This window comes from Engystomops pustulosus, chromosome 2, assembly GCF_040894005.1.
Source record: "Engystomops pustulosus chromosome 2, aEngPut4.maternal, whole genome shotgun sequence".
Taxonomy (NCBI): domain Eukaryota; kingdom Metazoa; phylum Chordata; class Amphibia; order Anura; family Leptodactylidae; genus Engystomops; species Engystomops pustulosus.
This window is the reverse complement of record NC_092412.1, coordinates 125333308-125357866: the sequence shown is the minus strand read 5'-3', so window position 1 is coordinate 125357866 and position 24559 is coordinate 125333308. Positions and strand designations below refer to the sequence as shown.

Here is a 24559-nt window from a genome sequence, read left to right as displayed (position 1 = left end):
TTATTGTCACTTTTATCTTGTTGCAGAAGACTTCTTCATTTTTTTTTTTTAATTATTTTTTTTATTGAGAAAATTCTAATAAACATATACAATATCATTCCTCAGAGATGCATATGTACAAACAAATAAAAACCATATAAGTTATACAATATTGCACATCATACAAAAAATACAATCTCAACTTATAAAACCCGTCCCCTACCCCCTACCCTCCCATCCCCACCCCTTCCCACCCTACCAAGAGGATGATGGGGAAACTCGAGACTAACCATCTAAACCAAATCCGAACCAGAGGAAAAGAGAAGGAAAGAAAAAAAAAAAAAAAAAAAAAAAAAAAAAAAGAAGGAGAGGAAACAACAAGATAAAACAATAAAAAAAAAATAACAACAAAAAAAAAAAAAAAAAAGGAAAAAAAAAGAACCTTTCTTATATACCCACACACCAGGTCTTCTTCCATTTATTTATGGATCCACCTCTTTCTGCGGTAAGTTTCTCATAGTTTTTACATTTTTGTACCTCTGCCAGAAATTCTCCGCGGAACGGAGTAACTGCGCTTCCCCATTTCCTGGCGATAATCAATCTAGCCAAGAACAGAAGTTTGTGGACTATCAGCCTTTTCCTAGACTCATCTCTTCCCAAGTCTATCAGACCTAGGAGCAGAACGCGGGCTGAAAAAGTAAGTCTCAAATTGTAAGTACCATTTATAAAGTCCAGTATCTCACCCCAGTAGCCCCTCAACTTCTGGCAACCAAAAGCTACATGAAGAAAATCTGCATTCTCCAGGAGGCACCTCCGGCATCTAGAATCGGCCCTAAGTTTCATTTTAAATAAACCCCTGGGCGTATAGTATAACTGGTGAACAAAATTAAATTGAACTATCTTATGATTCCAAGACTGAGAGGACAATCCGATCCCTTTATAACACAATTTCCAATGCTCTTCCGATATCTCCCCAACTTGCGTGTGCCATTTATTTCTCGAAGGATGAACCACCCCTTTCGCAAACCCATGCATAACATGTTTATATAACTGTGAAGTCACCTTCTTCCTAAGACTAGTGCTAATCAAAAATTCTATTCCTACATCCGTGTATACAGTAAATCTATCTTTACATCTCACCTCATTAAATGCGTGCTGCAGCTGCATAAATCGTAAAAAACTCGAGTCCATCCCTGTGAAACGATTCCCAAACGTCATATAATCACATAAATGAGACCCATCCAGAATCTGTGAAAAAAATCGAACCCCCCTCTTAAACCAGTGCTCACTATCTGGAATGGATCTAAATTCATCAAAGTGAAGATTCTCCCATATTGGGGTGAACCACAAAATACCCTTTATTCCCCTTAACTTTTTATATGTTCCCCAACATCTGTCCAATAACTTCGCCATGTGCATATTCTTATAATTATTGAATCTAAATTCCCCGCTTTCTAACAAAGAAAAAATGGAATCCCTACTTCCCACACTAAGCTCTATTAACCTACCATAGGCACTGCAATTCTTTCTTATGATTAAGAAAGCAAGTTGAGAGGCTAAAAAATAACCAAAGAAATAGGGAACCCCCAGCCCCCCATCCTCCAAAGAGCAATAGAGAAAGGGCAATCCTATCCGGGCCCGCCTTTTCCCCCAGATCAAATCTCTGACTAAACCTTCAAGAGTTCTGAACAGTTTCCCGGGGAGCCAAATTGGGGACACCGCTAGGGGGTATAGGAGCTGAGGGAGGAGGATCATTTTAACAATAGCTACCCTATCAGCTCTTGAGAAGGGCATTTTTATCCACCCCAGAATGTTCCTTCTTAGTCTATTTATGAGCGGGGTTATGTTTAATTCCACAAACCTCCCAAAATCCCCAGAAACCCATATACCTAGATATTTGAAGGGAGCACCCCTTTCTAACCGTGAAATGGGGAGGCCTTCCTCTCTGCCCACTCCATCCAACGGTAGGAGGACTGATTTGCCCCAATTGATCTTTAATCCTGAAAAAAATCCGAACCCGTCCACCAATTTAATGGCCTCCTTTATAGAGTCATCTGAACTCTGGATCGTCAACAAAATATCATCCGCATAAAGCGAAATCTTGTCCCTCTCTCCCCCACACCCCCAGCCCTTGATATAGTTGGACTCCCGAATCAAAATAGCCAGCGGCTCAATAAATAGGGCGAAGAGGAGGGGGGAGAGGGGGCATCCCTGCCTAGTTCCTCTATAAAGTTGGAAGGGTTCAGAGAGCAAACCATTAACACACATCCTCGCTATGGGGGAGTGATACATGATCTTAACCCACCTAGCGAAGTCCCCACCTAACCCAAATCTGTCCATTACCCTCCATAAGTAAGGCCACTCCACCCTGTCAAACGCTTTAACAGCGTCTAATGACAGGATGGAGCGGTCCCCCCTGCTTCCCAATTGCATGTCTGAGAACAGCCTATGGAGATTATGTCCTGTACTCCTTGACGGGATAAACCCGTTTTGATCCGGGTGAACAATAACGGAGATTACCTTTTTTAATCTGGAAGAAAGAATTTTTGCTAAGATTTTTATGTCGGAATTCAATAAAGAAATTGGTCTATAAGAGCCCATCTCAGCTCCATCTTTATCCTTCTTAAGAATCAATACTATGGCAGCCTCCGTCATTGATCCCCGTATCGCCCCCTCTACGTATGCTGCTGTAAACACCGATTCTAATATTGGAGACAGAACATTTTGATACTTTCTATAGAAAGCGGAGGGTAAGCCATCTAGTCCGGGTGCTGAGTCTGATGTTGAAGTCCTAATGGCCTCCAAAATCTCTTCTACCCCAATAGGGTCATTCAAAGGGGACCTCTCTTCTTCCGACAAACTAGGGATAGGGATCGATTCTAGAAAGCCATTCAACTGACCATCCATATACCTTACTTCAGATGCGTAGAGTGTCTCATAAAAGAGCCTGAAACTCTCCAGTATTGCTCTTTGATCATGGACCAGTTTCCCAGTGTGGTCCAAAATAGCATGAACCCCTTGGTTACTCTCTTTTTTTTTGAGGAAATTAGCCAAAAGTTTACCCGGTTTACCCCCCTCCGCATAATTTCTGTATCCCCTAAAAAAGGCTCTATGTTGGGATTTCTCTGTCATAAAGGTGGTATACGTCAGTTGAGACTCCAGGAACTTATCTCTATCTGCTTCCGCAGAGGTAGCAGCCCAAGTTTTCTGGTTGAGATCTAATTCTTTTTTCAGTTTAAACTCCCTCTGTCTGAATTCCTTTTTCTTCCAGTTGATCTCGGAAAAGAAAATACCGCGCAAATAGGCTTTCAATGAGTCCCACACCCTCCATGGTTCCCCACTCCCCGAGTTACGAGACCAGAACTCTTGAATCAGTCTATTGATCTTCTCCTCATTGTTCAGGATTGTAAGCCAGTGGGGGTTGAGTCTAAAAAAGCTACCTCTTTCCAAACATGCTCCCTTCTGTAACCTCACTAGGAGGGATATCCCCCCATGGTCAGAGACCGCTATAGGCTCATACTTCATTCTCGCAATGAAGCCCAGGAAGGCATCATTAGCCAAGCATAGATCAATCCTGGAGAGAGATGAATGAGTCCGACTGAAACAGGAGAACGCAGGTTTATCCAAGTATTTAGTGCGCCAGACATCCTTAAGTGACCAACTCTCACAGAAAGTTCTTAAGCCTGCGGACCCCCTATCCCTATGTCCGGCAGAACTGCTCAGGCTACGTCTATCCAGATCTCCATCAAGGACTGCATTGAAGTCTCCTAAGACCAGAACCGGACTGTCCTCTCTATCTCTAGTGAATTGGGTTAACTCGTTTAGAACTTCCATTGAAAAGGGGGGTGGGATATATACAAAAGCCAGGACACACAAGATTTTATATAAAGAACAGAATAAGAAAATAAACCTCCCCTTTTTATCTGTTTTAACCGCTAAAATTTCAATATCCACCCTATTATGAATAAGAACGGATACTCCCCTGGAGAATGCAGACCCACAAGAGTGGAAGACAAAAGATGCCCACCTTCTGTCTAACCAGACCGTAGTGTCGGGGGTAAGGTGTGTCTCTATTAAACAAACGATGCCAGGCAAGTGACGGGCCACTATATCATTTACAATACATCGCTTACGGCGATCGTTCAGGCCCCTAACATTCCACACATAAACCTGGGTAGACATAAATTAACCAAGTAGAAAGAAGAAAGAAAGAAAAAAAAAAAAGAAAAAAAAAAAAAAGAAAAAGTTCTTTCTTTTTTTTTCCCTCCCTTCTCTCCCCCACCTCACAACTCCCTCCCCCAGCTGACTCAATATGTGTCTCCGTTCCCCCATCCCTCCCATCCCACCCACTTTCCCCTCCCCCCTCCCCCCCTACCTTCTGACCTGCCACTAAGAGCAGGACTCAAAAACCCTCCTAACTTCCATTCCACCCCCCCCCCTCCTCCTCTCCGCCCAAACCGCCCTAAGTAATACATGATACATCTTTATTACAAACTATCCGCCAAGGTAGGCCATCATTCTTAAAAGCCCTTTGATTCCAGCCAATTAGAAGCTTCCACCGAGCTATCAAAAAAGACAGTGTGGTCATTATACACCACCCTCAACTTGGCTGGGTACAATAATGAAAACTTCATCCCTGCCTCCTTCATACGCATTTTAACATCTTTAAACTTCACTCTCTTCTGCTGTGTTGCTAGTGAGAAATCAGGAAAAATTGAAACCCTGGCCCCATTATAGGTCAAGTCTTGTTTAGACCGTGAAAACCTTATGATCCTATCCCGATCCTGAGAACACAAAATTTTAGCTAGAATAACCCTGGGGGGGGCACCTGGTATCGGAGGTTTGCCAGGGACCCGGTGAGCCCTCTCAATCATGAATAGAGAGGAGAGCTCATCGGGGCCCATTATTTCTTTGAGCCACTCTTGAACCCATTCTGTTAGGGAATTTCCCCCAACCTCTTCGGGGAGACCAATAATACGGATATTGGAGCGCCTAGAGCGGTCCTCTAAATCCGTCAACTTCTCCCTCAGGAGAGTCTGAATTTTCCCCAGACCCCCCACTTCCTTCTTCAAACTTTTGGTTTCCCCCTCCAGGGTCCTGACTTGGCTCGCTACATTAGAAACCTTGTCCCGAATCTTAACCACCTCCTCCTTCATTAGACCTATTTCAGTTGATAGGGCCGAGACCTGTTTGTCCAGCCCCTCCACCGTTTTTCCTGTCTTCTGTACAGTTGTCAATATTTCCACCCAGATTGGATTAGTAACATCTTCTGTTGTCTCTATTGCACCCTCCGGGGTAGGGTTAACAGAGCCTTCACCCTGGAGAGGGGGAAAGGGGGTGTTACCACTTTTTACATTTTGGCGAGTTTTTGTAATTGGAGAGTTCCATATTTTTTCCAGTTTTCCAGCCGAATCCGATTTCCCACCACTCCGGTCCTTCCCTTCCTTCGGGGACCCTCCACTCTCTCCCCCAGATTTTCTGCCTGAAGCTTTTGGGGGCATTTTATTTTATTTATTTTTTTTTTTTCCCTTTCTATATTCTCTTCTTCCCCTTCTTTTCTTCCCCTTTTTTTCCCTTTTTCTTTCCCCTCCCCTTCTCTCCTCCCTTCTCTCCTCTCCCTCCCTGTTCCCGGCCCTCAAAGTTTAAACCGAGTTGTATATACAAACTTATACATACATATCAGCACAGTTAAATAACAGCACTTCAATACATATACAAAAAAAAAAAAAAAAAAAAAAAAAGCAAAGTGAGCAATTTTATAACCAGCCGGGTGTGGGGGAGGGAGATGAAGCCCAAGAACGCCACCTAGGGGGTCTATAGGAGCCCCCCCGCTGGAGTATCCAGGGATGTGGTAGGAGGGATAGGCGGGAAAGTAACCAGCAGAATGTTATCAAAAACCGCTCCAACAGAGAGTGAAATAGTCCAGAGAGGGAGCAAAATCAAATTACGCCCAGGGCAAAGCCCCTTCCTTTTCTTTTTAATTTTTTTCTTCTCCCTTTCCCTTTTCCCTTCCACCTTCCTCTCTTCTCCTTCTTCGCCACAAAAAGTGCAGAGTTAGTTAGTAAGTATAATTAGTAAGGAGAAGGCATTGGACCAAGAATTTTTCGGGCAGAGGCGTTAGTTGCCAGCACAGTCAGGATAGTAGAGTTTTAGTAGACAACCAGCAAAAAGGAGTAGCAGTTATCTGTCATTAGAGGGGGTGCAAGCCAGCAACCAAGGTATTTCAGGCAGCAGCATTAATAAGCAACAAAGTCAGACTAGTAGAGTTTTAGTAGACAGCAAGCAAAAGGAGATAGCGGTTATCTATCATTAGAGAGGGTGCAAAACAAGCTTAGGGAACCTCCACACAATAGGCCCCAAAGGGACCACAACTCCTGCGACACGAAGGTATCTCACCACCAGCTGTTCAGATGACCCTTGACTCTCCGTTAGCTTTCAGGTCCATAGCGTGATTCCGTGCACGAGACGTCGTGTAGACCACCAGGATAGCAGCGACGAGCCCTCCAACCAAACGGCCGCCTCAGGTCTGCCCAACAAATCGGTACCTCGGGCCCCTCCAGCTCTCACCTGGTAGATCCGACCCAGAGCGTGACCCTCGGCTCCTGCTCCACCTGGAACACCCAGCTCTCACCTGGGGTATCTGACGTGGAGTTCGTGCCCCACCAGGTGCGCTCAATTTCAGCTCCCTATCGGCCGGCTTCAGCTACAGCTCTCACCTGGAGCTGGGAGCATTATGTCTCTGAGCGCCGGTCCCCAGAAAAGTCGTCCGGTATAGCGTCCCTCCAAGCTGCATCCACGGGGCGGCACGCAATCGGGGCAGAGGAAAGGGAGCCGGCACCGGACCGGAGCAGTGGCTTGGCGGGGGAAGCAGACACCGCTACCCTGGAGGCATCAGCGGAGCGGCTCGCGGTCAGAGCCGAGGGGAGGGGGCGGATCCGGACGTGCGTGCACGTGTCACGTCATGCCGATCCGGAAGCGACAGCCCGTCCGACAGACTTCTTCATTTTAATGCAGGAAAACTGAAGCGATAATCTGGATCTTTTTATTTTTCTTAGCTGTTTGTTGAACACTGCTATTAATTAACTTAATGAGGCTATAGACAAAAACCATGAAAATTGAATGCCCATGTGTAATTATCAACTACACCTGGATAATTTCAGAATGTAGTATTGTATAACTGACTTTAAGAAATAATAAGTCAGGTGTCACCATTAATGAGGTAACTATGAATTAAACTGCTCACCCTGCAAAGAATATTTAGGTATAGATCTATAAGCACTGTACATACATAATGCACTAGAACCAGGCTCAGAATCTGCTTAGCAGATAAAGGCAGCACCAGAACTAAGCTGTGAGCTGCATGGCCCCTTAGTAGCCAATATAGTAGCAGGACCCACATATTAGCAAATATAGTAAGACGGCCTCCTCAGTAGCCAATATATTCACAGGGTCCCACAGTTGACAATGCCTTAACAGTTGCTAATGCAGTAACAATGTCCCCAAAGTTGGCACTATAGTAACAGGGTCTATTCAGCTGCTAATATAGTTACAGGACCACTTAGTAGCCAATACAGTAACAGTATCCCCACAGTAGCCAATAGAGTCACAGGGTTTCCACAAATTCAATATAGTCACAGGGCCCTGACAGTAGCCAATATTGTAACAGTGCTCCCACAGTAGCTAATTTAGTAACAGTGCCCACACAGTAGCAAATATAGTCACAGTACCCTACAGTAGCCAATAGTCACAGTACCCCACAGTAGGCAATAGTCACAGTGCCCCACAAAAGTCAATGATCATAGTAACCCACAGTAGCCAATAGTAACAGTGTCCCCACAGAAGCCATTAATTACAGACCCCGCAGTAGCTAAGGGTAATTGTGCACTCAGTAGCCAGTAGTGACAGTGACCCCAATGGCTGACAGTAACAGTATCCCTGTAGTCTGCTGTTTCCTGCGCAGCATCACATCACCGCATAGGCTTGCACGATGTCATACACATTATAATTTACAAGCTTTTCTACATAGATGAAGCACTGTATTCAGGCTTACCACATGGCACCAGAACCAAAATTACTTCATGCATATGTTGCCAAAACCAAGCTTAATACATAGATATGTTACCAGAACTAATCTTACTACACACAAACAGCACCAGAACCAAGAATACTACATACACAGTACCATAATGAAGCAGAGAGAGACAGATAGCCATATACTGCACCAAAATTTTTACAGTACCTGATGTTCGATGATAAATCTGACATAGTATAGGGCTGTCTCCATGTAGCTCCTCCTTTTTAGATGAAAAGAATGGAGACTCGCAGCACAGTGGAGATGCTGCAGAATTGTGAGCTGTTTGTACACAGGCTGCAGCAGTGACATATTGATGGCCTAAGCCGCTGGCAATTAATGGCATCAATGGCTCATGTAGCATTAATATACTGGGGCAGATTTACTTACCCAGTCCATTCGCGGTCCAGCGGCACATTCTCTGCGGTGGATTCGGGTCTTCCGCCGATTCACTAAGGCAGTTCCTCCGACGTCCACCAGGTGTCTGCACTGCTGCACTGAATGTACTGGAGTTCACCAAGCCAGGCCGAGTGAAGGTAAGAGCGTGTCGAGCAACACTTTTTTTTTTTTAAATGCGGCGGTTTCTCTGAATCTGTCGGGTTTTCGTTCGGCCACGCTCCCCAATTTCCATTGCCTGCACGCCGGCGCCGATGCGCCACAATCCGACCGTGTGCACCAAAAACCCGGAGCAATTCAGGGAAAATCGCCGCAAATCAGAAATATTCGGGAAACAAGTCGGGAAAACGCGAATCGGGCCCTTAGTAAATGACCCCCACTGTCACTGCTGTGTCATGTGTACAGAGATGCATCAGCAGAAAGGCAAAAAATGGGTAAAAACTGTGGTCTTTATAACATATGACATATACGTACGTATACGTATAACATATATCGACTTATCCCAGCCATTCTCAAGCATGTGTCAAACATTGCAGTATATGACATATTTTTTGCCTTACGACTTACCTTTTCTCTTTACCTATTCTAGAGAAACTTTCTGCCCATTCTTATCTAATCATAAATCTGTATGTACTTTACATGTGCTGCTTGAGGGTGTGTTCACATGCTAAAGTTAAAACTGCATCTTAACTATATGGTAATAAGTTTTGATGTGGTTTTAGGTGCAGTTTCTTAACTCCTTACCAATATGTGACTTATCTGTATAGAAAGGGTTCACAGGCTGAGCCTTCTCCATACAAGATGGGTGTTAACACTTTGATTGCTGCCAGTGGCAGTTGAAATCTGGAGACGATCTGTCGCGATGACATTTTGCAACACATATAAAATTTAATAAAAAGTGATCTGAGGTTGTTTGGTCCCCAAAATGGTAGCAAAGAAAACATCAACTCATCCAGCAAAAATGGCACCTCACCAGCTTTGTAGACCAAAATTATTAGTGCCAGAAGGTGGAAAAATTAAGAATTTTTTTGGTACAGAATATTTTTTTATTTATTAAAACCTATATATAAAAACTGAAGAAATAGGTGCAAATGCATTTATTTACCAATTTCATGTAGTATTCTTTTCTAGTACACTGCAAGGAATATTGAATACTGTTACACAGTAGACAAGCCCTCACACAGCTCTTTACGGAAAAATAGAAAAAAAATTATAGATTAAGGTTTGTTGTATTTTTGGCGCATCAGAAACACATGCATTTTTAACGCAACCAAAGTCCAGTTTGCAAATGCATTTTATAATCCTATTAAGTTGAAAGCAGTTGTCTTCTCCACAGTTAGGCCCCTTCCACATTTGCGCTGCAGGTCACGTCTGATGCGATCAGAGTTTCGTCAGTGAAAAACTGACATTTTGCATCAAAGTTCAATCAGTTTTCAGTCAGAGTTTGTTCAGTGTCTCAGTTTTTCACGCGCATTTTCAATGCAATTTCAATGCATTTTTCAAGTGAAAGGACTCGGTACTGAGCTCTATCTTTTCTATGGCAATTGATGCGTGAAAAATGCATCGCACTTGCATTGGACTTGCATGTGTCTGCAAGTTTGAAAAGAGAGCAATGCAAGTTCTGCATGTCAAAAGCACGCGCAGAAAACGCACATGAAAAACGCAAGTGTGAAAGGGGCCTTAAAGAATGCATTAAAATTTGGGACTTTCATGAAAAAGTTAAGGAAAACTGCTTCCCAGCAAAAAGCAAATATTAAAATACATCCTAAAACCCAATGCAAAAGGCCGGTTCCACACTTGCGAGTGTGATGCAATGAACTCAATTATTTATTTTTATGGATCTATATATGTATTACAGATCTAAATAAAATCAATAAATGTATATGCAGTGCATTTGGAGAGTTCAAATCCTTTCATATTTTTTTGTGGTTTCCGCCCATCAATCTGCACACCCCATAAAGATAAAACATAATTAGAGAAATTGTTGCAAATTGTTCAAAAAGAAAAAAAAAATCTAAAATTCCACATGGACACTATTCAAACTCTTTGCCACAGTCTGCACCTCCCTGTTAGTATCATGGACCAATAAAGAAATTTGCACAAGTTGAGTGCTGCATTTACTTACCTACACATTCAAACCCTTTTCTGTGGCACTTGAAAGCTCTGGAAGCCTCCAACTTGTCTTGATCATCTTTTAAATGTTTCTACACCTTGATCTGAGATTGGATATGTCTGAAAAGACAAATCCTCGTTTGTATATTTCTGATGCACTAAAAGCACAATGGCCTTCATCATTATTAAATGGAGGGCATTTGGCAATGGAGGGCAAAACTAGGACTCTTCCTAGAGCTGGCTGACCAAAGAAAGTAATAGGGAGTAAGGGCCTTGGTTGGAAAAGTGACCAGGAATCCAATGGTCAGTCTGGCTGAGCTCCAAAGGTCCTTTGAGATAAACTCAAAGAAACTCAACAATCATTCCAGCCAAAGGGATCTTTTTCCATCATGAAATCCATAAATGTTTGAAGTCAAAGGCACTTAAACAGGGCAATCCATGTAAGCAACCATTGTTTTGGAAGCTCAAGGCCTTTCTCAAGGTTGGCTTGTAGTTGATTACATGGACTGTGATTTTTGATCGCATGTGTTAATAATAGTGAACTTTAATTCCTACATCAGTTCCCTTGGACTCCAAACTTTTCTGCTTTTCAGTGGACATTGGGAAGTAGCCACTCTAAAGAACACAGTGCCATAAGAGCAGTGCTGGGGAGTATATCAAAAGCTCCTACAACACCTTACCACTAATGCCCTTTTCTATTTTTGCAGCTCATTTTTAAATAAAAATAATTCTTAATGGAGATAGAACCAAGAAAACCAAGAGAATGGTAAAAAAAACATAGCAGAGATCAGATACATAATATAGCAAAGCAATAAAAAACATGAATAGGACAAATGTGTCAGGAGACTAGTAAAACCAACAATGTGTAATGGCACTAAGCCGATATATAAAGGTGTTCCTGGATGATGCCCCAAAAAGCTGACTGGATCAGCTGTCCATCACTTAAGTTACAGGTGAAATACAACTAATCTCTAAAAGACTACAACTACAAATCAGCCATTAAGCTAAGTGTATGTTCACATAAGCAACTGATGAGTAACAGAAAGAGAAAATGAACACCACCTAAGCCCCATTCTGCAGATAGAGGAATACTTTGACATGGATGTTACACAACTGAAGTGTGGATTAAAGACTACAAGTTCTTAACCAAAGCAATAAACCTTTAAAAAAAAAACTAGATATGTCCAAACAATATTTTAAAACTATTGGAGGATCTCAATTAACAACACAATATCCCAAAGCAACATCATTTTGAAAAGCCTTTCATCACTAGACACACTATCCATACATGATTTAATGGCATAATATTCATGTGTTGTCATGAAAAATCAAGGAGCCAAACTCAGTTTTCATAGTATCAAATCCATAATCCATGTCATATCCAAAGTAGGTCAAAAAGAAAAAACTTTGTGGTCATCTCCATGGATACCCAGTCCCCTATTCTAACCTGCAGGCAAAATAAAAATAAGTTCTTTTCTGCCAGCACCTCATGCAAAAATTAAATCAATTTATTGGAGCCAACACCAAACAGTAAAGCTAAAGCCAAACTTTAGCCAAGCCAAGATCTCTTTTAGGTGGCAAATATCCATAATGTAGTTGTTTAAAATAACACACAACAAACCTAATATAAAATGGGACAGAGGGAAAAAATTAATAGTATTGGTCAACAGTAATACTTATACCTTTTCTAAAATACATCACTATCACATCTTTGAAATTGAAGAGGAACAATGACCATAAAACAGGAAAACCATACCAATTTGATTACATTTTTTCTCAAATGAAGTATGGAACCAAGTAATAGGGTGCTATGAATATGTGAAACCACTACAAACTCTGTAAATATGTTTTATAATGTACAACACATTTTATGTTTGGTACAGTTTGGACTTGCTACTACCTACTTAGCAACAAGAATTCACAACTGCCAGAGGGGTGATATCAGGTTGATTGGAGGGGCTCCATAAAGACAGAGTACTTCTTGCAGCTCTTGAAGCCGATGCCAGTGGATAAAATGACATATGATTCTGTAACCTGCAGGCAACTGTCTAAGTGTCAAGTTCAAGAGCTAGCGGCAACTTTATCATTACTGTGAGAGCACACTGCTGATTGGAACGTCTTCTACTTCCCTGGCAATGTTTGGAGGCAGCTTAAGGAAAATGTAGTCATGATCAAGCCTTCAAGGAAAGAGAAAGCTCAGTAAGTTCAGTAAATAACCTGGAATAATAATGTAAGGTTACTACTCAAGTAGCTTTTAGGGCTATATCAACTAATAGGCAAAAAGATCTGGGGTTTATGTGTTGTCCAAGAAAATACATATTTTAATGTTAAACTAGGTCCATGAAATATGCCTAAAGAAAATATAGTGCACACATCAAGTTATTATTCTTACAATGAATTTGCAGGGAGAAATAGGTTTATGTGATGGAGTTCATCAAAATTGGGAGAGAAGAACGTTCATTCTTCAGGTGATTTAGGTGGACTTATTGTCTGGTTGTAAACTTTCAATTTTCTACTGTATAACACAATATTTTGCATTTTAGTCTCAAAATGTCAAAATGTGTTGTTTTACGTTAATTTAATAAAATGGAACAAGACAGAAAAAAAGGCTGTAAACATATGATGTACTGGTCAGATTTGAACCCAAGATCACATTGCTGTAAGGCACAAGTGCTAATTACTATGCTGCAATGTCAGTATTAGATCCAGGGGGACCTCCACTACCTGAAATTCAAAGTTGTCTAATCCAAACTATTTGCAATCCATAGCATCTGATCCAATCAAAAATTAAAACATTTTGGCATTGATTTAAGTCAAATTAATGTTGTTGTTCGTATGATGAAGAATAATGCAATTTTCCATTACACTATCTGTATCAATTCCTCTCAGTTTTCTATATCTCTGCTTGCTGACATTATATAGAAAGCTTCATTGTTTACTTCCGATGGGCAGGAATCTGACCATTGTCACACAGGCTGGCATCCAGACTGTTGTGCCAACTAGTGTAGAGGACAGAGAATGAAAGGAGAGTTTAAAGCAATTGTGTGAGACTTTATTCATTCCATTCTATGGTGGTCATAGCATTTGCTTGGCTAACTCCCATTGAAGTTGATAGAAAGCGCTATTTAACCCCTTACCGTCGTGTGACGTATTAGTATATCACACATTGGCTGTGGGTTTACGGAGAGGGCTCACAAACTGCACCGTGACTCTTGTTATATTTGTTATCCATGGCTTTCTTACTTCTAAAATCAACCGTTAAAATTATGCTAATATTTCTGAAGGGAAGTGATAGGTGTTTCCAGGGCCTCTCTGTGGCTTCAAAGGTTGTTACAATGAGCAGAGCAGTGCCCCCCTGCACTTCCTGCTGCTGCTAGATTACAACGGCAGAGGGAGGTTGAAGAGAGCAAGGGTTGGGTAAGACATGTTCTGCTTATTGTAACAGCCTGTGAATCTGCAGCACTGAGCGTCTCTGGTAAAGCTCATTACCATAATTTTAAAAGTTGATTTTAAAGGGGAATGTTGATAACAAATATAAGAAGATTACCAGAGGCACAATGCCTGGATCTTTTAGTAAGTGTCCCTGAATTATCATGCTTGATTTGGCTGTGGATTTTCTTTCACAGGAACCTGTTATCAGGATCACACATTTTCACATAAGGGCTGGTTCCTTTGGCCATTTTTGTACTATTTTCCAATCTGCTTTTAACACTACTGGTTCCACTCACTTTTAAAAGTTGCCAGCTATCAGCAAGCTGCATTAAGTCATGGGGAAGTTGGAGCAGGTGTGTCATCATCATTATCATCATCTCCTCTCTGGTCTGCTAGCTCTCTCCCTCTACCTCCCTCATGCAGACATAAGGTGACAGAGATTTGGAGCACAAGCTCTGCTAACGGCTGCATGAGAGAGGAAGGAGGGGAAGAGCAAGCAGCGGAAAGGGGAGATAATAATGATGAATGCAGCCTTAATACAGACACCTCCATGACTTCTTACAGTATGCTGTGAGGAAGCAAGGTATTCTTTTACTATTGAAAAGTCTATGGGAACTTGTCATTAGGTGAAAATGTGTGATTCTGATGACAGATTCCCTTTAAAGCCATTTCTCCATTTATTCTAAATCTGGATGCAAGTCTATAGTCAAATATATTCTAAACCTACAGATAGGAGCAGCACCTTAGTGACAATGAGGCACATTTACTTAACTGTCCGAGGAGTTCACCCAAAGTGTACTGTTCCAACGATAATGCATTGTGATGCGATTCACTAAACTCGTGCGCCCGATATCCTGCATGTGTCGCTTCCCCGCTTAGGTCTGCCGGAGTTCACCTTCTTCTTCCTAGTCAAAGTTAAATCCCGCGATTCGTCCAACGGCACGCTCCCCGATTTCTGTCACATGAAAGCCATCACGATTGCACCAAAATCCGATCGTGCGTGACACAATCTTTTTCAAAATACCTGTCCCAGCCGTGCAATCCCTGAAAACGTCAGGAAGTCCAACGTAAATGTGATCCACGGACCCTTAGTAAATAAGCCCCAATGAGTTAAATTAGGCCTACTATCCAAAAACTATTTAAAATAAAATCAAAGCCATCAGAATACCAAGAAATTAACTTCTACAGAAAATGAGTTAACTCTGATAGGTATCCCACGTGTGGAGTTCTATGCAGAAAATCTACAAAATGTTGACCATTTAAATTCAAATTCTAGATATTTTCTGCATTACAGAAAGCCCCCTAATCTGGGGACATGATTGTCAAAAGCTCACTGTCATCTCAAACAACAAAAGGAACATTTCCCCACACTAAAATCTAAATTACAGATACACATATATTTCCTCATTGGTTCCTGGCGGGTAAGCGGTGTCTTCTTCTATGAAATCAACATGCTCCATAGATTACAGACAAACATGCTATTTGTAAGGCATCTGCTTCCTCTATTCACTTATCATGATAATGTATTCCATAAAATTAGCTGATCTGGGAACACATGTGAATTGTAAATATACTTTTGCATGTACTGTAAATAAAGTTACAACTTAGAATCGCGCCTTCATTCCCAGTGAATCATAATGTTTAAAAAATAAACTTGTAACACGTTTTTTATGCCAGTGGCTGTGATAAAACAGTAAACTCCAAAAATAGGACTAAGCTGTTGCTTGTCGGAATAGGTTTCCTGTACAATCATATTTGTGAAGCGTAAGACTTATTTTTAGAGAAGTATACAACTGGAAATATTTTTGTGATGAATCACAAAAATAGCGCATAACAAAGCCTTCTTAATTTAAAGATTACAGTTTGTGAAAGAAGTTAAAGGAAACCTACCACTGCCCGCATGCTGAAATCATGCGAGCAGACCACCCGGTAGGCTACTTAATGCTGATGCCGGCACATAGTTTTGTTAGGCACGGCAATCGTTAGTTTAGCTAAAAAAACTATTTTCTTAAATATTTAAATGAGCCCTCCGGTGCTACCCTGCGCCATCTTCGGCTAGCTGGTGCCGGCTCTCGGCACCTGAAGAAGGAATAATTAAACATCGGAAGCCACCGCCAGCCCGAAGATGGCGCAGGGTAGCACCGGAGGGCTCATTTAAATATTTAAGAAAATAGTTTTTTTAGCTAAACTAGCGATTGCCGTGCCTAACAAAACTATGTGCCGGCATCAGCATTAAGTAGCCTACCGTGTGGTCTGTTCGCATGATTTCATCATGCGGGCAGTGGTAGGTTTCCTTTAAAGAGAGCCCGTCAGGCAAAATAACCCCCAAAACTAAATATATTTTCATAAACTGCCATTAGAAAGCATTGCCCCTATCCCTTCATTGTCCCTCTACATGCCTATAAACCTAAGCAATGAGGTCCTAAAGCTGTATGCAAATTACCTGTGAAATGTCCAATGAGTCATTATCATATTCAAGCTGTCCGGCTTATTCATGAGTGGGAGGCACAGCCACACCCCCAGTGCATGACTGACAGCCTGTATAATGGTCTAATGGCTGCTCCATGTGCTTGCTGGCGGCCACACCCCCTGCAGCCTGTGTGTGTATAGGAGATACAACAGCTTTAGGCAGCCATGTTATAGCAGAACATGTCAGGTACTTGTGTAGCTGATGTATGTGTCTCACACATGTGTATTAGGAGATAGAGCATGAGGAGGGGGTGAGCGCTGCCTGCCCCCGCCCCTCTCCATAGAAAATACTAGCCGCGCGGGTGTAGATACAGCCAATGATAGAGCAGGCTCTATCTTATTGCGGCTACAGTTGCGCTTACCGTAACAAGCCCGTGCACCATAGCTGTCTATGGGGGACATGTGCCTGGGGCCTTACAGTGGGACAGGGTAGGGGCAAGGGCTACTAGGGAGGCAGTGTGGTTCCTTGGGCACTGTAACTGCTGGGGGGCACTGTGGCTACTAGAGGCACAGTAGCTACTGGGGGGCAGCGTGGCTGTTGGGGGGGCATTGGGTGCAGTGTGGCTGCTTTGAGAGACATTGGGGGGCTGTGGCTGGCATTGGGGGCACTGCTGCTGCTGGAAATGCACTGTGGCTGCTTGGGGGTATTGGGGACACTGTGGCTGCTGGTTGGGGCACTGGGAGCACTGTTTCTGCTGTAGAGGCATTGGGGGACCTGTGTCTGCCATCCAATGACTGGTTCTGATGCTGTATAAATCTAACTAATAAAGCTCTAGTAAATACACGTATATATTTAAAATGATATTTGGCCCCTTTAAGCCAACCACGAGGCTGATGTGGTCCCCCAAGAAAATGAGTTTGACACCCCTGCATTTGAAGCCTGAAAGGCTGTGGAGGTTGGCACTTTAACTACTTAAGAGTAACTGAAGTAGAAAACTAAACATATGAAAATTGTATGTTGATCCAGAAAAATATGCAACTAGGCCCACAAAAAGAAACCTTGGACCAAAATAAATGCTTTATTAAAACATCAGATGTATGAAGATTGGCAGCCTATACAGTTTGTCTGTTATTCACATCAAATCATAGTCACAATGGTCTCTTCAGTTTTTATTTTGGCATGCACCACTTGCCCTTTATTGTGCCTCCATTTTATCAAAATGTCACCAAGTTTCATGGAGGTTACACCTGGCAGCAAGGATAGTTCTGGTCTACTGGGTCTTGACCCTTGCAGTTGCTGCATTTTTTCATTTTTTGTTATGGTATATGACAAGGATGTTTTCCATCTGACAATTAATATAAACAATATAATTAAAATTTAATCCAAAAGAACTGAATTCAAAAGGTTCTTTTTTTCCCAAAGACACATTTCATTACCCATTGGCCCGGAAATATCAATAATGGTGCAACCACGACACAAACGTGGCACAAACACTTCATAAATACATGTGCAAAGACGTACTCTTTAGTGCAAAGGGACACACAAAGATATATTTGGGCCACTGTCTCTGAGGTGCTCATTATACACATTATGACATTTTTTGGCTTGTCGTAATTTCTTGGGCTAATGATATGAGTTACAGCTGATTTGTAAGTATCTAAGCAGTCAAACTGAATTATATAACTATATTATAGTTGGCTGTGACATCCTAGTGCTTTAGGGAAAATCCATTAATTGTATCCAGCAGAAAGCTTTACTTCACAGCCACGCACAATTAGCTCTTCTAGCCCATGGCCAGGAAAGTACTAAACAGCAGAAGTCTTAGTTGTAGTGTTTATAACATGAATAATTGTAATAATAAACACATTGACCAGTGTAAAAAATAGATTTCATTTGCTCCTAGTAAAGACTGAAATCAATAAATCATTTTTTGAAATACAAGTCATTATCCATTATTTACAGACAATCACATGAACTGTTAATATACTTTGGATTATCTGGCCATTGCCAGCAAGTGGTAAATCTATTAGCTATCTTCTTCTCACATACTGTTGTGTGCACAAAAATATAAATACATTAGAAATATATTAACATATGTGATCCATCTTTATTATATTAACATTTTTATAGATTAGAGTATGCTAGACATGAGCTCTCCACTGACAGCACATTGATCCATTAGCGTTAATGGGTATATTCAGAAGTCCTCCAATCAACCAACTTCTAATAGAATTCAGGTAGCTTTAACAGTATGGCTGATCCCAGAAGTCCTATAGAGTACAGTATAGATCAGGGGTCCTAGGACCACATAATCACACATTTATCTTCTTTTATATGATCAAGAGAAATGTATTTAAACATAAAACTCAGTTAATTCTAACATTGGGGGGAATTTATTAAGACCCCCCAGCTGGAGATCCTGCACCCGTTTCCACTAAGAGGCTCTAGTTTCTTACTACAATACAAGTGCAAACTCCACCAGAAAAATGGCAGAGAAGGCAAAATGAATCTCTCCCGCATTGTATCCTGAGTTTTTACTCCAATTTCTAATTTCAGTTCTTTAAATCATCCTATAAAAATGAAAGGACCACATGTTGACAGGTATGGTAAAAAAATGCATTTCCAGTTATATTGAATAATTGTTAATATAAATAACACATTTTTAATAGAATTATTGAGAAGACTTCAGAAGTAAAATTACTCTATGTAACCATATAAGAAAGTATCTTGCAACAGTGTTTCCCATTACACTTTATATATATATATATATATATATATATATATATATATACATATATATATATTCATCAACTTGTTAACTTGTTTAGAACACATGCATTTACATAACTTGTTATTATTATTGTAAATATATAATATAAGGGTGACATCTGTGCAGAAAAAAGACTGATGTGCAGAGTTTAAATAATACAAATAAGGTTCTAAAGCAGTAAGTGCAGTATGTGATACACTGGCAAAGACTGGAGGCAGAGGAGCAGTTTCAACTGACAGTATTGCTCTGTGCGGAGGTTAATTGAGGACAACTTCCTGAGGATGTGTACAATGGATGTTGCATGTAAAGTAGACAGGAACATACCTTGGCTCTATTGATTGTGCAGTGTAGAGCATTGTTTTCATGATCGTACAGCAAACTAAAGTCCAATGTCCCCAGGGTTGCTGGAAGAGATAAGAAAAAAATATGTTAGCCTAAAGAATACTGCAATATACTTGTCAAGGACAAGCGCACTAGTATGTAAAATAAAGTTATCAAACTGAGAAATGTAGTACCGTAGTTCAAGTGTTATAGATGAATGGCTTCCACATAAAGCATAATTCTTCTTAGTCTGACAGAATAATCAATATTAATAATGACTATAACAAAAAAGTGGGACGATGTGTAGCCACATAATACTGTACACACAGGACAGGCAGTTATATGGGACACAATCAACTGTTTGCACCCAGTGTGTCATTGGCAGGTGGCGATTGAAAAAGACTGCCTGGCGCTCAAAACACACTCAGGAATAGAACCTGCTCTATCTTTCTATATTTTGCATCTCAGGCAGTTGGCTCATGCACAGAGCTGCAGAATCCATGGTCACATGCATGAGCCCATAGAAGTGAATGGGGATATGCGCAGTTATCTGTAAAAATAACAGCCAGGACACGTCCTAATATACAAAGAATAACGTACAGATGTAGCAAAGTTTGACTTGACACTTAACAAGTTAAATGTACAGTTGCAGCCATCCTTGACTTTTTTATGGACTTCAATGCTACCAGATTCAAGTTAAGGATGGCTAAATCTGTACATGTAACCTAGTTGTATGAGTATAGAGAAAATATCACCAATTATATGCATGACTTGCCCTACATCAAGTGCTCAGGGTGCGTTCACACCTGGCGTTAATGCATGTATTTCCAAATGCATCACAACAGCTGGGAAGAGGAGATTTGCTTAATTATATTGTTCTTATCATTGAGTTTATAAAAGCCTGCGTTAACGCATTGTTAATGCATCCGATAACATTGCATTATTGCATGCGTTTTGTAAACACAATCTTAAGAGCAATGTAATCAGGCAAATCTCCTCTTCTCAGATGTTGTGATGCGTTTGAAAACAAATGCGTTATATCAGTGTGAACGCACCCTCACAGAGCTCCATCAACAGGAAAATAAAACTGTAATGGGTGTTAGAATATGGAAACAAGAAGCACATTTTTAAAAAATTATTTTTTAAAGAAGCAAAACATAAGAGAAACAATATTTGGTATTACTGCAATCAATTGACATGAAAAATAAAGCATGCATGTTTTAAATGTCTCTAGATATTAGGATATGGGATTAGAGCATCCATTTTTCTAAAAAAAAGAGTATTATTGATACTCTCTGTTACTAAAGATCCAGTCATGGAGACATGGAAAGCTCCAGCATACAGTCTGTGTGTTACCTGCTGAAGAGAATTCCTAAGGGAGAGGTAAAGTGAGAGTTGAGAGAGACACTGCCTGTGTGTTTGTTAAAATCTTGATCTTTTTTAGGTGGTTTATTATATAGAACATAAGTGTAACATTTTATAACTACTAAGATACCTGTAATGAAAAAGTTTTCAAATTTCAGTTTTGGATTTTAATTTGGTAAGAAAACTTAACTGTTGCTTAAAGGGCTTTGCCCATGAAAGAAAATTGTCAATCCCCTAGTGATGTTTACACAATAAGGATCATACTTTACAATTTTACTCAGTTTTATTGCTGTTTTAGCTCCTATCACTCCGTAGGCTGGTCACTGTAAAATTCCAGGGTGTGGGCTCTCTAAGCAGACACATTGGGGCACATTTACTAAGGGTCCGAATTGTGTTTTTGTGCCAGGTTTCCCAAATTTTTCCGATTTCCACAGAATTGCCCCGGGATTTTGGCGCATGTGATCGGATTGTGGCACTTCGGCGCTGGGTTTCACGCGACAGAAATCGGGGGCTGTGTCACAAGAATATCACTCACATACACAAATACACCGGAACGAAGCAGGGGAAGTTTGGAGAACCTCGACGGACCTCGGCGCAGCAGCGACACCTGGTGGACATCGGGCGCACGACCTTAGTGAAACTCCGGAAGACGCGAATCCTCGACGGAGAGCGCCGCTGGGTCGCGACAGGAACGGGTGAGTAAATGTGTCCCATTATGATCCCCTGGTGCTTTTAGATGCTGTGTGCTGACAATATGGTTAGATTATCAGGGTACAGGTTTATATACACTTTACATTAGCTTCTGCACATTGTACTAGTATCTGACACATAGAAAGAGAGATGAGACAGATCAGGGATCCATGAGATGCCTGAGATGCATATTACAGACAATTACATTCTCAGCCCTGCTATATCTCAGCCACAACATACTGTGCTTCCCTCCACCTCTCTTGAATAAAGACCTTTTCTGCCTGTAGCTTTTAACTTTACTCTACTCACGCTGCTGCTGTTTGCCAGGAGGAAGTCTGTGTGAGTGTGAGCTTGTCTTGGAATGCAAGGGTTCGGGCTAGAGGCAGAGAGCAGCTCAGTGCAGCGTCAGACAGGAGAACAAGATGTCTTCCTGGCCACGGTCGGATCCCAGGGCAACCGAGATTGTGTACACAAGGACTGTTAGACACAGGTTGGAATTATATCTGTGAAATGCTGTATTTTTGTTAATAACAGTGAATTAAAGAATGTCTTATTTTGTTATCCTGAGTATTTTTAAGAGTCTTGTATTCATGGGAATAACCCTTTAATGAAAACCATCTGCTGGTGGATACAAGTAAGGCTTTATCTTTTTTCTTATTATGAATTGCCTGAATTACCTAATCATTTAACAGCAGATTGTGCATGGTTTTGAGTGAAGCTCAGGGATACTTTGAAATGTTAAAATAATCGAAACTTGCAAACACAGCAATGAAGATAAATTACAAGTATACTACTTTGTACATTTGCTGACTATATAATTAATGCTCACAAAAGACGGAGCTTCTCTTTAATTACTCCACAGATTACTTTGTTAAATCTTATTTTATTGCACCTGTAAAGCCATTTGAAATTGAAATAAAGTATTGTTTAGATTTTTCTTTTTACATTTACCAATAGTGTGGCTGCTATATGTGTAGCACATTACCAGTACATGTTAATACACCATTAAATTATTCCTTATATATAAATCTCTCAGACCTTATAGCCATACAAAAAATAGATTAAATGAAAACAAGTAAAAACAATACAGCACACATAGATTGATTCTCAGACCAGATGAAAATTATCCATGTTTCTACCCATGTGCCTTATGCAATATAGTTTACACCTTACACTGTTCCCACTTGTGCTAACATTATAGTTTTCAAACAAAAGCATACTAATATCTATTTTATAAGAAGCCCATTAAACAATTCATACATTTTATGGAGTACCGTAGTTTTGCATTGTCAAATGTGCAGACCACCCAACCTTAGTATGGTGGCATGCCAAACAAGATTGCATGATCTGTCCTTTCCCCATTCCTAATTAGCTCATACATAAAACCAATCTTTTTGTATTTTTCAAGGGACAGTGGGGGTTCCAAAGGTGTTAGTACATGTGTTCTGCCCTTACTCCCTACCTAACACTTAACACAGTATAACACCTCCCCTTCCTGGCTCAACAGTATTTATTGGCCTCTATGCTATACAGTGAACCCTTTCCTGCAGCAATTCTGATGCCATATAATGGTCACTTTACCAGAGTCGCTCCCCTGCTAAATTATACTTCTTTTCTTGCAGTACCCTCATAAGCCCCTTTATGCTCCCCATCGCCCCACCTCTCCTCCTTGCACTGAAAACATTTAATCAGACAATCACAAGTCCCTTCACAGGAGTCCTCCTCTCTTTTTCCATGGCTATGAAGACTGTCAGGGGTAACGTGAGGCATCATCATGCCCACTAGCTTCAGAGTTTTGTGCCACCATGAAATAGTAGGGGACTATGAGTGAACGGGATAAATGACTGATCATTAAGATCAGCTAAACCAGTTTTCTAACTTGCAAAAAACAAAAAAAAAATTGTGGCATATGCTATAGAAAAATATGTTTCAAATAAAGAAATAGAACTGTAACCCACTAAATAAGGAAATATATGGCCTATTTTCATGCAAAAATTTGAATTCTCAAGTGAATGTTATGCAGGCTATGAACAAACGGAGCCAGCAGAGACAGGGGGCCAGAGACAGTGACCCCTATCCCAACTGTCCCTGTCTGATTGCCTCATTTACCCTTAGCGGTAAGTGACAACTAATCAACAATCCCATCCTGCCCTTAAGTGCAAAACAGGGAGACAAAGACAAGACAGTACAAACACAGAAGGATAGTCTCCATAGCTGGTCAAAACTAAGATCATGAGGATAAATACAAAAGCAGCATATTCAGGAACTTTCTTAGAACTATTTTAGAACCAAAGCATATAAACCAATATAAACCAATGTTCACACTAGCAATGTCAGAATTAAACACATTGACAAAATCAGTGCATCCAAGTACTTTATGGAAAGACGATAATGCCAAAATGTGACAGTGAGGCTTAGTCCACAACTTCTGTGATGTCATGTTCATACGTCATATGGCTCAACTATGGATGGTCAAGTTAATGGGGTTGCAGTGTCATGCCATACTAAGTTCCTTTTATCATGCTACAGTTATTTATAATGGATAAAATGCCCTCCATTATTTTTTGTCAAAATAACATGAGCATCACAGAAGGGATTTAACATCATTTCAATCATGAATCAACCTCCTGCACTACTAGGAGATCCTGATGGCAGCATTTCCTGATTTTACTAAAGTCTGAACTTACATACATTATAACAAGCTTATGGCATCAGAGCACATAAAATTTAAGTGAACGTTTGCAACTGTATTTTGCTTCTATATTTTATTGAATTGTTTAATCTATATATTTTACTTATCACCTTTTAAGCTAGTTCAGATGTAGCATTTGCAATACTTTATTAACTGAATCCACCCAAAATGTTCAGAACAACACTATACCTGTCTAGCACAAGTATTTTATCAAGCAGACAAACAACTTTTAGATCATGAGCCTATCATGACCCAGTGTTGTGGCATCATTGAGAAAATTAACTTTGATATGAGATGTAAAATGGTTGTATAAAGTCATGT

The 24559-nt window shown here is 40.8% G+C and overlaps 1 protein-coding gene across 3 annotated transcripts in view; it reads right to left on the bottom strand.

The window, feature by feature from the left end:
• Window positions 1-24559, bottom strand: part of DOC2B (double C2 domain beta) — a 452434-nt gene that overhangs the window by 277145 nt on the left and 150730 nt on the right. For all 3 annotated transcript variants that reach the window (XM_072136265.1, XM_072136266.1, XM_072136267.1), the window contains exon 2: window positions 19495-19574. In XM_072136265.1, the coding sequence (XP_071992366.1) occupies window positions 19495-19574 (80 nt within the window). The remainder of the gene's footprint in view (window positions 1-19494; window positions 19575-24559) is intronic.